This window comes from Paroedura picta, chromosome 18, assembly GCF_049243985.1.
Source record: "Paroedura picta isolate Pp20150507F chromosome 18, Ppicta_v3.0, whole genome shotgun sequence".
Lineage (NCBI taxonomy): Eukaryota > Metazoa > Chordata > Lepidosauria > Squamata > Gekkonidae > Paroedura > Paroedura picta.
In genome coordinates, this window is record NC_135386.1 from 590,589 (window position 1) to 606,284 (window position 15,696).

Sequence of the window (15,696 nt, forward strand, 5' to 3'; positions counted from 1 at the left end):
CGCTGGAGAAAAGGACCCATGGCTGACCGAGGGGCTGGGCCTCTGGCCTGTAGCGGTTTGCAACGGGTCTTCCGGTGCGATGGCTCAGTCTTCGCGCAGAAAGAGAAAGCCACCCGGCCTTGCAGGGAGTCCAGCGGGGCAGGCCAACGCAACCCCGGCAGGAGTCCAGCTGCACCGTGAAGCCGAGCAAAACCTAGTCCAGCGTGGGGCTGGAGCGGCAGGACTAAGTCGGAGTGCAGCGGCGCCGGGGAGGCCGGGCGAGGCCCCTTCTGGGGATCCGCTTCCCAGCGCCCGCAGCAGCACCAGCAGCGCCTCCTCCTCCTCCTCCTCCTCCTGCTGCTGGGGGCAAGCGCTGCCCGGAACGCCATGGGCGCTGAGCCTCGACGGCTGCGCTGAGCAATAGATCCTGCCGGCCGCTCTTTGGATCTTGGGCCCCGCTCCTGCATCCACTTGTCCATTGAGCCGGTAAAACCCACAAAGATCCCTACTCTCTTGTGGCGGCGGCTGCAAGGCCCGCGAGGCGCCCCTTCTTCCACGGCGCCCCCCACCCCACACACACACGCCCTGCCCCGGGGCTGAGCCGGAAGTGTCGTGCGGCGCCTCCTGCGGCCTCTTGGGCGGCGGGGCGGGGCAGGCGCGCTTGGCGGCCCTGCCGTAAAGCGCGGCGCCAGTGTCGCGCTGCTGCTGCTGCCGTCGCCGCCGCTGCTGCCGCCGCGCAGGGAGGGAGGGAGAGGAGGAAGGAAGGGAGGGAGCGGCCGGCGGTCGGTCGGTTGGGCAGGGCGGCGGGGGGCTGCGCAGCGCACGGAACCGCCCTCGCCCCACCGCCCCCCCCCCTCACCCACCGCTGAGGGGGCTCTGGCCGACCGGGCGGGGAGGAAGGAGAGACGGGCGCCGCCGCCGCCGCCGCCGCCTTGGGGCCGTGCTGAGGAGGGTGTGGGGCTCGGGCCAGGCCGCCAGGTACGCGGTGGGGCTGGGGGGGGGCGGACTCTGCCTGCAGGAGCCTCCGGGGGGGGGAGGGGAGGGGAGAGGCGGCGGCACTGCGCAGGCGCCGCCAAGGGGAGGGGGAGCGCCCTCCTTCACCCCCCCCCCCCCGCTCGCTTTTGATTGGGGAGGGGGGGAGGGGAGTCGGCGCAGAGAGGCTGTGGGGCCTGCGGGCAGCTGCCTGCTGAGTCCAGCCAACCCCTCGGGCGGCCCGCTCGCTCTCTCTGCCTCCTCTGCTGCGCCTCGCCCTGCCAGGGGTCCCGGGGCGGGGGGGGGTGGGGTGGGAGGGCGCTGCCTGCCTGCCTGCGGCTTGGCCAGGCTGCCTAGGAGGGGGCCCCAGGCCAGGCCAGGCGGAGCCAAGAGGCCTCTGCTGCAGCCCCCAGGAGGTGGGGGTGGGCCGGGCCCTGCGTTTTTGGGGTGCGCCTGTGCCGTCCTGGCCCCCTGGGTGCCCCTTGCTGTGCGTCTGGTCACTGGTCCCCGAAGGGCGCAAGGCCCATGAAATCCGGCATGTAGGATTAGGGAGTTGGGCTTGCTTCAGCCGGACCAAGTTCACCTTTTAAAGACCACGCTGAGCACCATTGCTTGCCATGCACACCCGCCTTCAATGGAGATCTCCAACCAGGTTTGGGGCGTTTGTGTGGGACCAGAACGAGGAAGGATTTGGGGAGCGTTCTGTGTGACCACCATGAGTTCAGTTTTGCTGCTCCTCTTTGGGTCGCTATTTCCTTATTTTATTTAGCGTTCCAATAGCCAGAAGAAGGTCAGGCGTGGTCATGTACCTCGTGCAGCTATGAACGTTAAGGCTTTGGTTAGGATGCATTTATTATGGTTTTACTTACTCTCTTTCTGCCCTGCCCTTCTCCCCAAGGGGGGGGGGGACCTGAAGCAGTTTCTTTGGGAATGGCCTCCTAATGTGGGGTGGCTATTATTGTTTATGGTCTTTGTCACCTGCCCTTTCTCTTTGCTTCTGTCCAGTTACCGTCCTTGATAGGGTGAAGCACACAGAATTGCTCTACCCACTGTGTGGTGACATTTCTGGTTGTTAGAAAAAATGAAAGTTTGTATATCATGGATTCATTATCTGTATGTGAGTGTGGAGGGCAGGAGCTGGTGAGGCGGCTGTGGATGCAGAAGGACTGGAAGGGTCATGAGGATGCCTCACACTGGCTCTTGCTGTTAACACACCTTGGTGGGTGTGTGGCCCCACCCTGTTTGTGTTGTGTTTTGTGTGCGTGTGCATGCACACAAAAACCTAGACCTTGAATAAAGCATTGTTGGTCTTCCAGCTGCCCCGGGACTCAAACTCTGTTCAGATGTTTTTGAACATGGGGGTTTAATGGCATTTATCAGCACCAGGTAGGGCTTCTCTAAATGTGAATGATTCGCTGAATCGCTTCTTGGCTCTTATCCTGGAAAACTAGGGTCAGCATACGCTTTCCAAGTATGGAAAAATCAAATTAGCGCATGGGAATGGATTGTGTGCAGAGGCATGGAACTGTGGGTCTGAGACGAGCACAGCTGCCTTCTGAGATAGGTGCAGGGCTGCCACAGGAGCCGGTGCTGTGCCCGTTCTCCCAGAGCTCCCTTGGGCAGCGCAAGGAGGGGTGCAGAAACCCAGCTCTCCTCCTTCCTTAAGGAGCAATTGTCTGGCCCTCATGGAAGCTCCGTGGGCCTCCATCTCGGTGGGGGCTGGAAGCCAGGAGCGTGCCTTGTCCTAAGCCCCTGCCCCTCGCGGTCTTGGTCCCTTTCTCTGTGTCTCTTTCCCCCAGGGAGAAGGGAGAAGTCCAAATTTTCCAGGGACTGTTTTTTTGTGTGCACTAAAGAATGTTATGCCCTGACTTTTCTGGGAGCTCCTGGATCTAGAAGGGTCCTGTTGAGAAAACATCCAGGCCTTTTGTTGGCGCCCACGTGGGCTCGCTTTGTGAGTTGTCCTCAGGTCCAAGAATTCTGTGAACTGCAGCTTACTCTGGTCTGCTCTCTGTTGGCTTCTCCTCGTGCCCCTTTCAGTGGAGATCTGGGGGGAGGGAGGGGGCAGGAGGGAGGAAGCAATGAGGGTTTATTAAGTCTTTCCCAATGCGGTCCAAATGCTTTACTGCTGCCCATCTCCCTGCAATCATAAAAGAGGAAAAAGTAAAACTTAGAGCAGTTCTGGGGCCTTTCGGCAGCCCTGTCCCCTGCGTGTCTGTGCTGAGAAGCAGGAGGCAGGCCTCTCCAGCTGGTGACCCGTCTTGTCTCTGTTTCAGCCCAGGCCTTCCCTGCCGTTTCCCATGTCACAATGGGCTCCTGAATGTGGCCTGGCCTATGCCCTGGAAGTGGATATGAAGAGTGACGTTTCCTCTGGGGCACCAAAGAGGCCGGAGAGTCTGAAGGGGGCCCTCCTGAACCCGCAGCCCATGGAGGCCGCCAAGAGCTTCCCGGAGGAGGTGGAGATGCTCGCCAGCAAGGTCGGGGAGGACTTCTCCCACTTGTGCGGCGACTCTCAGAAGCAGAAGGAGGTGGCCGGGGGCCGGCCGGAGCCAGAGGCGATGGTCATGCGGAAGAAGAGCAAGAGCCAGCAGGCTGGCCCTTCCTACGTCCAGAGCTGTGGCGGCAAGGCCAACCCGCGCCTCTTGGGGCTCCGGCCGCGCCTCGAGACCCAGAGCGAGGACAACGACTCCTCGTTCAGCGAGTGCATCACCTCGCCCTCCTCCAGTTTGCATTTCGGGGACTCGGACACGGTGACCTCCGACGAGGACAAGGAGGCCGCCCCCGCCAGGCAAACCCGGGCGGCGCTGAGCGCTTCCGGCAGGACTCACGGCACCCGGCCGCAGAAGTGGCCTCGGACCGAGCCGGAGCCCGTGCCGGGCCTGCTGCTGAAGAGGCCCTGCTTCCCCGGCAGCGGCGGTGGTGGCGGTGGTGGCGGCGGCTCCCTGCGGAGGCTCCCCTACCGGAAGCGGTTTGTGAAGACGAGCTCCTCGCAGCGGACTCAGAACCAGAAGGAGCGGATTTTGATGCAGCGGAAGAAGCGGGAGGTCCTTGCGAGGCGGAAGTACGCCCTCCTGCCCAGCTCCAGCAGCTCCAGCGAGAACGACCTGAGCAGCGAGTCCTCCTCCAGCTCGTCCACGGAGGGAGAGGAAGAGATCTTCGTGGCCACTGGGGAGAACCACCAGAGCAGCACTGCTGTGCCCTCAGGTAAGCTTCCCTTTGGCCAACGCCGGAGCTGTCCTGCTCCTGCCTGGCGTTTCCCAGGCTTTTTTTGGGAGGCCGGGGTGGGGGAGGCCCGCGGGTCAATGTCCCGAGCACCCAGCAGGCTGCTGGCAAGGTGAGCCTGGAGGGGGCCTTGCGTTGGCTGGGGCGGACGGGCGAACAAGGCCCGAGGGGCACGGAGTTAGCGGCCTGGTGAGTTAGCGGCTTCCAAGTTCCCTGTCCTCAAGGACTGCGCTTCGTGGCCTGCAGACTGAAGGCTGTGGCTGCCTTTATGGAGTCGGTGCTCCCATGGCAGCAGGACTTTCAGGCTCTGGAATGGGGGCCAGCGCCCCCCCCCCCTTCCCCATAGGCAGGGCAAGAGCTGCCATTGTGACCGCCTCTGTGTGCAGGTGCCTTGTCGCATCAGCCCTGCGGCTGACGGTCGCACTGACAAACCCAAAGGAAGGGCCTGGGAATCTCCAGTCCTGGGAGGTGCCTGGGACTCCGAGATGGGCCTCCCAGTCCTGCTTGGACCCAGCTCTGGAGGCAGACGTTGCTCCTGTCTCCTCCCGGCAGCAGAGATTGGGCCCAGCCTGCCTGCTCCCCCTCGAGGATGTTGTGGTCTTGTTGATGCTGTCCAAGTGAGCACTGACGTGGCTTTCCTCTGCCTTCCTTTGACCCCTTCATGTTGTTGGGGGGGCCAAGTCTCTTTCAGCAGCATCCGTAGGGCCAGGCATCATCATCAGAGCCAGTGGGGTGTAATGATGAAAGAGGGGCAGACTTTAGAGAACTGGGCTTGATTCCCCACTCCTTCTCCACGTGAAGACAACTGGGTGACCTTGGGCTAGTCACAGTTCTTTCAGGGCTGTTCTCGCAGAGCAGTTCTCTCGTGGCTCTGGGCCCATCCCACCTCACAGGGTGTCTATTGTGGGGAGAGGAAGAGAAAAGTGTTTGGAAGCTGCCTTGGGGTGTCTTCGTGTCGTGAAACGTAACTACCGCTGAAAAGAGCCGCGTTCCTAATTCTTCATGCGTTTTCTCAACGTGGTGCTCCTTTTCTGTGTGTTCTGCCGCTTCCCCTCCCTCCCTCCCTCCTCCAGGGAGCGTTGATGAAGACGTCGTGGTGATCGAAGCTTCCTCCACCCCCCAAGTCACGGCCAACGAAGAGATTAACGTGACCTCGACAGACAGTGAAGTAGAGATTGTGACGGTCGGCGAAAGTTACCGGTAAGGCTCCCGTTGACCCTCTGGGCGGGGGGGGGGGGGAGTTCACGTGGCCCTTGTCCTGGGGGAGGGAGGCCAGTGGAATGCTGAGCACCCAAACAGGGCTTGGAGTTGGGAGTCCCGCACCTGTGGGTGGCAGACAGAAAGAGGCCTGCTGAATCACACAAGTGGGAACCTACCTGGCTTGAGCATATCTGACTCGGAAGGGCCAGGCTAGCTTGGCAGATCTTGGAAGCTAAGCAGGGTCGGCCCTGGTCAATGCTTGGATGGGCATACCGGGGCCACGATGGGGAGGCAGGCGACGCCAACCTCTCTTGACTTGAAAGCCCCCCGAGGGGCTGCCAGAAGTCAGCTGTGACTCAGCGGCCCTTCCCACTGCTCCGTCTCCATCCCTCACGGACTTCCCGCTTGCTAGAATCGTCGCTTGTCTCCAGCTTCCTTCATTCGTCCACTGACTCTCTCGCCACAGCCGAGAACCAAGAACACAGCGAAGCTAACGCCCTCTGCCCCCTGGATTAACTTCCTCTGAGTTGCCCGCTCGTTTTCCTGGTTGCCCGAACCTGCTTGCCCCGAGCAACAGAATGACCGCCCTTCCCTTTGTGCCTCCTGCCAGGTCTCGTTCCTCCCTGGGGCATTCCAGGTCCCACTGGGGTCACAGCTCAGGCTCCCACGCCCCGCGATCGCAGGAGCCACGGAACCGCAATCGGATTTCGACCGTCATCCAGCCGCTGAGGCAGAACGCGGCGGAGGTTGTGGACCTCACCGTGGATGAGGATGGTAGGTACCGAGAAGGTCGAATCCTGGTCCTCAGAGGGCCTTGAAACTGATAGGGACGGGGGTAGGAAAGGCTCACCGGTGACCGCTGGCTCATGAGCTGCTTGGACGAGCCACCTCTGTTTCTCTCCTGCCTTCAGCCCCCCTCTCCTGGGGGGTGTGTGTGTGCCATAAGTCTGCCCTTCCCCCAGCCGGCGTCTCACCTGGCTGGCCTGCCCTTTTGCCTCCTTCAGAGCCCACCGTCGTGCCAACCACGTCCTCCAGGGGGGAGGCCCAGCCTGCCCCGTCTGCCTCCGGCGAGAGCTCCAGCAGAGCCCCCCTGGAGCCGGCCCCCGAGATCCTCTCGAGCGTCTCCAGCAGCCAAGCGCCGGCAGCCCCGGAGCCTTTGGTCCCCCTCGCCAGCAGCAGCGCCGCCGGGAGTTCGCCAGGAGGTACCGAATGGAGCGGCTTCTGAAACCCGCTTTGGGCTGCCGTTAGGCGGAAACCTTGCTGCAAGAGGCCTGTTCCCTGGTTGGTGGGTTGGTTGGTGGGTTTGTCTGCAGGATCCCCACTCCCCGCCAGAGCACCAGCCCCTGGCCCCCTTTCATTTCTTCCCTGGCCCTCAGCCTGCCTCTGTTGTGAATAAGCAAGGGGCGACTGATTGGGCACTGGCCTGGCAGGGCGTCCTGAGCCTCCCGCGACGTCTGTCTTGACGGCTTCTTTCTCTTCTGCCCCCGTTTCAGATGACTCGAGAGGAGGAAACCCCTCCAGCTCCACCCTGGACCCCGGCCCTCCTGCCCTGCCACGGCTGCCCTCGTGTTGCCCCCAGCACTCCCCCTGCGGCGGGGGGTCCTCGCAGGGCCACCCGGTCCTCGGCCACCCTCCTGCCGGCTGCTTCCCCCAGCCCGGCCCCCACTTCCAGCCCCACCACCACCACCACCACCACCACCCCAGCCCCCACGCCAGCGTCCCCCTCTCGCCGCCCTTCAGCGAGTCCAGCTGCCCTGCCGAACGGCCCCTGGCACCGGCTCCCAGCGGGCCAAGCGGGAGCGCCAGCACCGCCTACCACGACCAGGCAAGTGGAGTCTGCATGTCCCGGTGGCAGAGAGTGGCGAGGCCGGCATCGTATTCGTCTGGTGCTGGCTGTCGCGTAACAGCTGAGAGAGAGCTGCCCCTGGCAACGTCCCGGGTTCAGATCTCCCCCCTAACCTTGGGGAGGCTCTGCTTGAACTGTGGCCTGGCTGGGGATGGGGTGGGTCCTAATTTCATGGGGGGGGCATGGGGGCCGGTGGCTGCCTCTCCTCACGTGGCCATTCCCCGTAGGGATCCTTCTGCTGCCGCCCCCCTGCCAGGGCTCTTCTCCCGGTCCCTGTGGCCCCAGGGGGAGGCCTGGCAAGCTCACTTGGGAAGGACCCCGGGGCCATCTTGGCTCTGGCCGCTCGCGTGGCAGTGAAGCCCGTCCTCTTGCCTCCCCCCAGCAGGCGCTGCCCGTCGACTTGAGCAGCAGCAGCATCCGGAGCCACGGGGCAGGCGGCTCCTTCCAGGGCGCCTCTGCCTTTGACCCCTGCTGCCCCGGGTCTTCCTCCCGGACGTCCATCTACGGCCACCAGGCCGGCGCTGCTCCCGGCCACCCCATCGCCCTCGACGGGTACGGGGCAAACATGGTCGCCCCACCGCAGGCCCCGCCCCAGGCGTCGCTCTCGTCCTGCCGGCATTATATGCACTCGCCTTGTGAGTACGGCCCGGGGAAGAGGAGGGGGCGGGTGGGTGGGTGGGTTCCCTGGGGAGGGGGCAGAGCCCGGAGGCGCCTCCTCTCTGTCTGATGGAGACAGAAAGACCCGGGTGCTGATTGGGGCAGGCGGGGGGGGGGGGAGGGGTCGGGATTGCCACCGATCTGCCCCTGAGACGGGTGGGCTGCGCTGACCCGCCCCTCCGTCTTCTCCCCTTTCCAGATGCTTCTTTGACTCGGCCTCTTCACCACCAAGCTTCGGCCTGCCCCCATTCCCACGGGAACCCGCCTCCGCCCCCCGCTGCCCCGCCCCCGCCCCCTCCCCAAGTGGACTACGTGATCCCACACCCGGTGCACCCCTTCCACCCCTCCATCTCCTCCTCGCATGCCTCTTCCCACCCCGTCCCGCCCCCTCCGCACCCCTTAGCCAGTGCTGCCGCCCCGATCCCGCAGCACCTCCCGGCGGCCCCCCAGCCCCTCTCCCACCACCTCCCCCCCACCGCAGCACCTTCCGCCCAGAGGCTGCACCCGCACGAGGTCATCCAGAGGATGGAGGTCCAGAGGCGCCGGATGATGCAGCACCCCACGTACGGCCGACCGGAGGGGGCTGCTCCAATGGGGGGGGGTGGGCCTGTCACCCCTCTCTTGCTGACGTTAGGAGGCTTTTTGGGGGGAAAGCCTTTGCAACAGGAGGGCTGGACCAGCCGGCTGCATGGGGAGCCCCTCTGAGCAGCTGCGTTCTTCTCAGGGCTCAGACCGGCCGGGCCAGAGATGGGTGTGTCTGCCGCCTCTTCCGCTCCTTCCCTGCCCTGTTCTTGAATGGGGTCAGCGGCACTCAGATGTTAGCCTGGATCGCCCACATGCGGTGGTGGGGAGAGCACGCCTACTCCCGAAGCACCGCCCCGGCTCTCTGGAGGGGGAAGAGCGTCTTGGGGAGGGGGCTCCGGGGGTCCGCGGTCTCCTCATCACAGTGGCCCACTGTTGTTCTCTTCCTAGGCGAGCGCACGAGCGGCCTCCGCCACACCCCCACCGGATGCACCCCAACTACGGCCACGGGCATCACATTCATGTGCCCCAGACGATGTCCTCGCACCCGCGACAAGCTCCAGAGAGGTCTGCCTGGTCAGTAACACTCTCCTCGTTTGGTGTGCTGAGACCCTGCCCCTGCCCCTGCCCCTGCCCCTGCCCCTGCCCCTGCCCCTGCCCCTGCCCCTGCCCCTGCCCCTGCCCCTGCCCCTGCCCCTGCCCCTGCCCCTGCCCCAGCCCCAGCCCCAGCCCCAGCCCCAGCCCCAGCCCCAGCCCCAGCCCCTGCCCCAGCCCCAGCCCCAGCCCCAGCCCCTGCCCCTGCCCCAGCCCCAGCCCCAGCCCCAGCCCCAGCCCCAGCCCCAGCCCCACAGTGGTCCAGACCGCCCAAACGGGGCCCTTGGGTGGGGGTTGTTATGTGCTGCTGTGCAGCAGACTCTAGAGGAGCTCTCTTCTTGGCCAGCAGAGCGATGGAGAGAGCAGCTCTTTGCAGCTCTTCCCAAAGTTAAAAAAAATACTGATTTACTGACTGAGGAGACCTTTCTGCTCCCTCCCCAGGGAACTGGGCATCGAAGCAGGAGTGACGGCAGCCACCTACCCGCCTGGCCCGCTGCACCCTCACTTGGCCCACTACCACGCGCCCCCCCGGCTTCACCACCTGCAAATCGGGGCCCTTCCTTTGATGGTAAGGAGCGTGGCCGCGGAGGCACCACGGACCCTTGAGACGGGGCATAACACCTGGGTGGGCGTGTGGGCAGGCGGGCGGGGGTCCCCTGCAGAAGTGGGGACTGGGTGCAGGAGTGGGGAGGGCCTGCCGGCCCTTTCAGGGCTGGGTTTGGTTGTTTCCCGGCGTTGATAAAGCTAAGAGATCACTGCAGACAAAACTGAGCGTTCAGACAGAAGCCTTTTGATTGGCCACAGGACAGCCACACTTCTGACCTGGGAAATTGGGAGAGGCCCAGCTCAGATTCCCCCGCAGTCCATTGACCCTCTGCATCTGATTTCTGCTTGGCTCAGGATCCGGCTCCTGGGGGCCGCACCTGGGCCCTTCTGGCCTGGGAGGGGGGCCGCTGGCCACTCTTGCGGTGGGTCTGCTTCAGGCAGGACCTGTCGGAGGAAGGCGTTCTGGCCCTCCAGGGGAACGGGCGGGCTCATGTGGCCGTGGCTGAGGGTGCATCAGCTGACCGTGAGAAGGCGGCAGAGGGAAGATGCGGCCCAGTCCACACTTTGTGTGCTTGTGTAGTTTGCTGTGGGATTTGGCGAAGGCCAGGACATCTTGGGGTGCACAGTTTGCAGGGCGAGAGTTTTGAAAGCCTGCCGGAGGGAGGTGTCCGTGGCTGCTTGTTGCTCTTTGTCCTCGGAGGGCCATCCAGATGCCTCCGTTGGGATGCTCGTCTGGGCTTGCCGCTTGTGCGGAGGGGGCTGTCAGCGGTTGTGTCCCCTGCTTGGTAGAAGAATGGGTGGTTCATCCACCGCCCTCCGTTGATCAGAGGAGGCCTGCCTGGTGTGTGTTGCGGTTCTTAGAACTGGTGTGGAGGAAGGAGTTGGTTACGGTGGTCCCTGTTTGGGGAGCAGGCCCTGCCACGGTCCACAGCGTAGCTTTATTCTGACTCCTGCGTTTGAATTGGCTGCAAACAGGCCTTCCCCCCGCCTTCTGGTTTTCTGGGCAGAGCCTGGCTTCTCCCCTGGGCGAAGAGCCGCTGCAGCAGGGGATTGCTAGAGAGGAATCCGAGCCAGAGGGGGTTGCCTTGAACAGGGTGAAGAGTCAGCTGCCAGAGACTGTCCTGCAAGTAGATTTAACTCCATTCTGCTATTTGAATAGGTTCCTGACATGGCGGGCTACCCTCACATCCGTTACATTTCATCGGGATTGGATGGAGCTTCCTTCAGAGGCCCTTTCAGGGGCAATTTTGAGGTTTGTAATGGGATAAACCAAGCGACCCAGCGGAAGTTCGGAGAGGGGGGAGGGGCGCGCCGCGGAACAAAAGGAGAAGGAAACCAGACTCCTAAATAATTTCGGGTTTCTGTCGTGCTGCGGAAGCAGGGCAGGTGCTGAAGGCAACCTGAGGGAAGCTGTTTCCAGGTCATGCAGGAGTTGGGGGCCCTTCGTAGCCTTAAGGGCCCACAAGAAGCCAGCCGGCTTGCGGGGGCCGGTGTGGGAGGGGACGGGGGCTGCTGCGTTGTTGAGCACCAGAAGGGAAAGGGGGGCCCTTGGGCAGCTGGAGGGACATTCAGCTCATCGGATGCAGAGAGTGAATGAACTCTTAACATGCTCAGTCCCTGGGCAAGCCTGGCCGGTCTCATCTAGTCGGGCCGGGACCGAAAGAGGCGGTCGCCACGTTTCTGCCCTCGGCCACCCTCTCCTTCGGTGTCCTGCAGTCGCCTCCGAAAATGCTGCCTTTTCCCGTGCATTTGCTGTGCGCGTTCTCTTGTGAGAACTGGCCCCAGGCCACGGCATGGCACGTTTGTCTGTGACATCAGAGCAAGTCAGCCAATGGGCAGCCGGAGCGGATGCGCAGGATTGCAGGGAGAGCCAACCAGAGCAGCCGTCCAGCCAGGCAGAGAGAGGGCCGTGTCCCAGAAGGGGCTTGCCCCATAAGGAGGAGGGCGGGTTTGCCTTGCTGCTGCTCGAGGGCAGAGGTGGGACGACTCAGAGCCAGGAGGGTCTCAAGCTCTGCTGGTTCTCTTCGATTCCAGGAACTGATCCACCTGGAAGAGCGACTGGGAAATGTGAACCGGGGAGCTTCCCAAGGAACCATCGAAAGGTGTACCTACCCACACAAGTACAAAAAGGTGAGGCTCCCCACTGCCCCTCCAAGCTGAGACTACTGAGGGTGACCTTGAATGGCTGTTTTGGTTTTGGGTGGCGGTGGGGAGGGAGGGGTTACCTATTCAGCCCTGCTTTTAATGCTTAGGCCAGCCTTTCTCAACTTTTTTACCTTTGAGAAACCCCAGAAATGGCGCAATCGTGCAGAATATTAAAAATACCTTCCAAACCCCAGGGCCTCACAAGACCCTGGTTGAGAAAGTTACTTGTTTGTTGTCCATGCAAACCTATTTTAAAAAACAACAACAACCACCAATAATAACAATCCTGACTTTTGTAGCGCCTGCGTGCAAAGGGATGGATGTCATCCCATGGTTTAGTCAGGAAATCTGTGTGGCTGATCCAGGATCTCCTTGGAATGCTCGCCTGTAGAGATCCCTGAGGTCAGATCCCTCTCCCACGTCTGCAGTCCTGGAAGCAGAGCTGTGGCCAGTGGGAGGGAGATGACCAGGGTGACCTTTGCGAGCCGTGGCCTCCAGTTCGGCCTCCATTTTCCTGGGCTTGGGGGGCTGCATGTTGGCTTCCGAACATCCCACCAAACTCTCCCTGAGCAGACACACCAAAATGTGCTAAGGAATCTCCTGCCCTTCCTTGGCAGGCTCGCCTTGTCGGCCTCACATCTGCAGTGGGTGCCCTTCAGAAAGCATTTGAAGGCTGTAGAACAGGGGTAGTCAAATTGCAGCCCTCCAGATGTCCATGGACTACAATTCCATTCACTGGCAGGGGCTCATGGGAATTGTAGTCCATGGATATCTGGAGGGCTGCAATTTGACTACCCCTGCTGGTAGAAGAAGCCGTGAGGGGGTCAGGCTGAAACCCAGGGCCCTTCCGGAGGACCTCCAGAAGCCCCCTGCCTGCTTAGGGGTTCTGCCAATCCTCTGGGTCGCCGGAATGAGGTTGCGTGGGTGTGGGGAGGCCGCTGAGGGGTTTGTCGTATTAAATCTTCCAGGCCTTAAGCCTGCGTTCTCTTGAAAATGCATGTGTTGTCGTGATGTGTAACTGTCCGAGCCACAATTAATGACTGTGCATCAATGTCTCTTATTCAGTTTGCCAATAATGTCATCTCCACTAACAAGGTAACCACTGATTGGTTCTCACAGAGGAAACTCCACTGCAAGCAAGATGGGGAGGAAGGGACCGAGGAGGACACAGAGGAAAAGTGCACCATTTGTTTATCTATTTTAGAGGAAGGAGAAGATGTCAGGTAACTCACCGTCAGGCCCCTTCTTAACGTGCGAGGCAGCTGCCCCATAGGGAGGTTGAGGGTCTCCCCGGGGGGAGGGAGCTCCCTTGGGTGCCTGTCCAGTCCTTGTTGCTGCGCCCAGTGCCGGAATGGGCATCCCAGCGGCCAGGGAACGTGGCTATCTCACCACCGAGATGAGCTTTGCCTCTTGAGAGCTTCTACCCTGAAACTCGTGTTGGCTTCTCAAGGGCTCCTGGGCTCGAATCGAAGGGTCAGAGGGACGGCCTGAGGACGGGGCTGCCCAGGCTTCCCCCTCCATTCAGGAGAGGATGCGGTCACTTCCACACTGCCACATCCCTACGGGAGAGTCTCATGTGCACGGCCTCACCGTTGCCATGGCTGGATAGGCTTGTAGTCTCGGCATCTCAATTTAACAAACAGCTTCAGGGCTGTAGACAGAGAAGGTTGCAGACATGTGGGAAGAGGTCTAGAAGCCAGAGGGATCCTGGGAAGAATGAGAAACCCCCTTACAGGATCGAGGTTGTTCTCTCTCCTCCTAGTCCTTCCCCACATTGAGACTTTGTTTTGTCAGATTTATAATCTTTGATTGATAAGTCTCAGCCTAGTGAGTAGAAGGAATCCAGAGGTGCCTAAACGTAATTTGCTCCCTTCTACCCAAGCTGCTGATTGCTGATCCATTATAACAGACAGGGGCGGGGTGGGGCGGGGCGAGGCAGGGGGATAGTTGTTTTCACTCTGCTGATGAGCCATGCATGCCTGTGAAGGACTCACCCCTCTTTTCTCTCTCTCTCTCCCCTCTGCCACAGGCGCCTTCCTTGTATGCATCTTTTCCACCAAGTGTGTGTCGATCAGTGGCTGATCACCAACAAGAAGTGCCCCATCTGTAGAGTGGACATTGAGGCTCAGCTGCCGAGTGAGAGTTGACCCCCTTCCCCCCCCCCCCAGCCCTCCTCACGCTCCTCCTCGTACGCCCATCCTTCCTGGTACCGCAGTCAACCAAAGATGGCATGACCTACCTGCGCAGATGTTGGACGCATTTGAACCTTGCTCAAGAGTGCTGTGTGTCTGCTCTATCTATGGTATACCCAATGCTAAAACCCACAGTTCCGTGTATTTATAAAGCTTTCTTTTCTCGATCTTTTCTTTTTTTCAAAGAATTTACAGTTTCCCCCCAACTCTTAACCACGTTTCCCTGTAATTTTGCATGGTTCCTCGTATTGCATTTCTTTGCACACGTTATGGGCTTCAGTCACCCTTCCGAACTTGCAGGCAAGATTTAATCTGCTTTAGGAAATAGAATCGTGTGGTCTGTTCTTGTTTTTTTTTTTTCTTGGTTGTTTTAATTTTTATTTTTTACATAGGGTTGACTTTTTCAGGATATGATTTCACTCATTTACTAACATCGGAGACCTTAATTTAATCATGTGTTTTAGTTTTTAAATGTATAAAGATCAAGATGATAAATGTGTTTTTTAAAAAAAGACATTCCCTGATTAGGAGGGGGAAACGGCTGCTGTATTCTTACGTGGGGCGGAAATGCCAAAGTGCTTCTCTGGCTTCAGGGCCCCGTAAAATGAACCTGGGGCTTTGTGAGCACCTCAGCGCTGATTCGTTCCAAGTTGGCCCCATTGGCAATAACGGGGGAGACGCCCTTCCGATCCCCTGGGTCCCTAGAGCACCCCTTTCTGATCACGAGTTCCTGCTCCGAAGCCTTCAGCACAATGCAGATTTATTTGAATGTCGACATTAAAACATTTAGACTGCTGTCAGTTTGGATGTACCATTTTCTTCTGTCTAGCCATTGGGGTGGGGGGGCGCATCCCTCTAACGTAATAATTTTGCTGCTGTGAAACAGCTCTTGTGAACACTAAATATTTGATTTTGACTAGCTGGATTGTGTAGATACCTGCGGATTGAATAAATAAGTTTGTAGGAATATGGAGGAAAGGCATCCTCTTTTTTTTCTTTTTCTTTTTTTGGCTCCTCAGTCTTATGCTAAAAAATTCACCTAAAAATCTGCACAAAATGGTTTTGTAGAAAAGAAAAGAAAAATAAGGGGAAAAAAACCCACCAACATGAAATCATGACCTTGAATTTACATTTCTTCTAGCAGATGTCCATGACTTCATAGAACGTGCGAGGTTCTTGGCTCAGTCACAGGCCTCTCTCTTTTTTTAATTTTAAGGTTAATAAAGTTAGCTGAATCCACCTGTTTCTTGTGTTGTTTCTTGTGAAATTGGCCAAGCCCCTTCCTGGCCTTCTCAAGACCCAAGTGACGGGGCAGCCGATGGGGTGTGGAAAATATTTGTTTATATCCAAAGCCCTCCAGGTCTGCTCCTAGAAGGGCTGCCCATTTGCCATAGAGGAAATGGCCCAAATCTTCTTCGCCAGGCGTTGCATAGTTTCTCAATGTTACCTGCACCCTCTCCAAATATTCATTCTATTCCTGCCTTGGCTGGGCAGGCCTTCTTCTGGAAATGGAGGAGGGAGGATTTCAGAGCGAAAAACTAGATAAGTGACCCTTAAGAAGTCTTAAAAAATTTTTTTTGGGGGGGGGTGGGGTGGGAAGCTTATTGAGAGTCAAATTATCTCTCCAAGGGTGGGACGGTGTTGTGTTTGGAATTTAATCAGGTTTTCAGTTAAAACTGTGTGAAGACAGCAGGAGACTTTTTAATGTGGTTTTCTCAGTAGGTTGGATTTGGTGGGAAACTGAATGGTTGGATTTCTTTTGGAACCTAGGAAAATGGTGTTTTCTAACTGGTGAGGTCTGACCTTTCCGGGAATGTGCCATAA

General features: G+C 59.6%; 1 protein-coding gene across 9 annotated transcripts; it reads left to right on the forward strand.

The window, feature by feature from the left end:
• The first annotated feature begins 56 nt into the window (after positions 1-56).
• On the forward strand, positions 57-15,111 carry RNF111 (ring finger protein 111). 9 transcript variants are annotated; one of them, XM_077317933.1, is made up of 14 exons: positions 57-465; positions 3,225-4,152; positions 5,244-5,370; positions 5,981-6,144; positions 6,375-6,572; positions 6,864-7,195; positions 7,599-7,851; positions 8,073-8,436; positions 8,846-8,971; positions 9,431-9,557; positions 10,695-10,787; positions 11,570-11,665; positions 12,746-12,903; positions 13,710-15,111. In XM_077317933.1, the coding sequence occupies exons 2-14, from the start codon at positions 3,249-3,251 to the stop codon at positions 13,825-13,827; spliced, it is 3,060 nt and encodes a 1,019-aa protein (XP_077174048.1). In that variant the 5' UTR covers positions 57-465; positions 3,225-3,248; the 3' UTR covers positions 13,828-15,111. The 9 variants fall into 9 exon arrangements, with proteins under 9 accessions (XP_077174048.1, XP_077174049.1, XP_077174053.1 ...); XM_077317934.1 differs by lacking the exon at positions 57-465 and adding an exon at positions 710-957 and having other exon boundaries at positions 7,602-7,851; XM_077317932.1 differs by lacking the exon at positions 57-465 and adding an exon at positions 712-957.
• Positions 15,112-15,696: the final 585 nt, after the last annotated feature.

Excerpts from the sequence above, each read along its gene's own strand:
- RNF111 (XM_077317933.1), top strand. The coding sequence starts at position 3,249 with ATGTCACAATGGGCTCCTGAATGTGGCCTGGCCTATGCCCTGGAAGTG. Across the intron at positions 7,196-7,598 it reads GCACCGCCTACCACGACCAG|CAGGCGCTGCCCGTCGACTT; the intron begins GCAAGTGGAGTC and ends GCCTCCCCCCAG. Across the intron at positions 9,558-10,694 it reads TCGGGGCCCTTCCTTTGATG|GTTCCTGACATGGCGGGCTA; the intron begins GTAAGGAGCGTG and ends CTATTTGAATAG.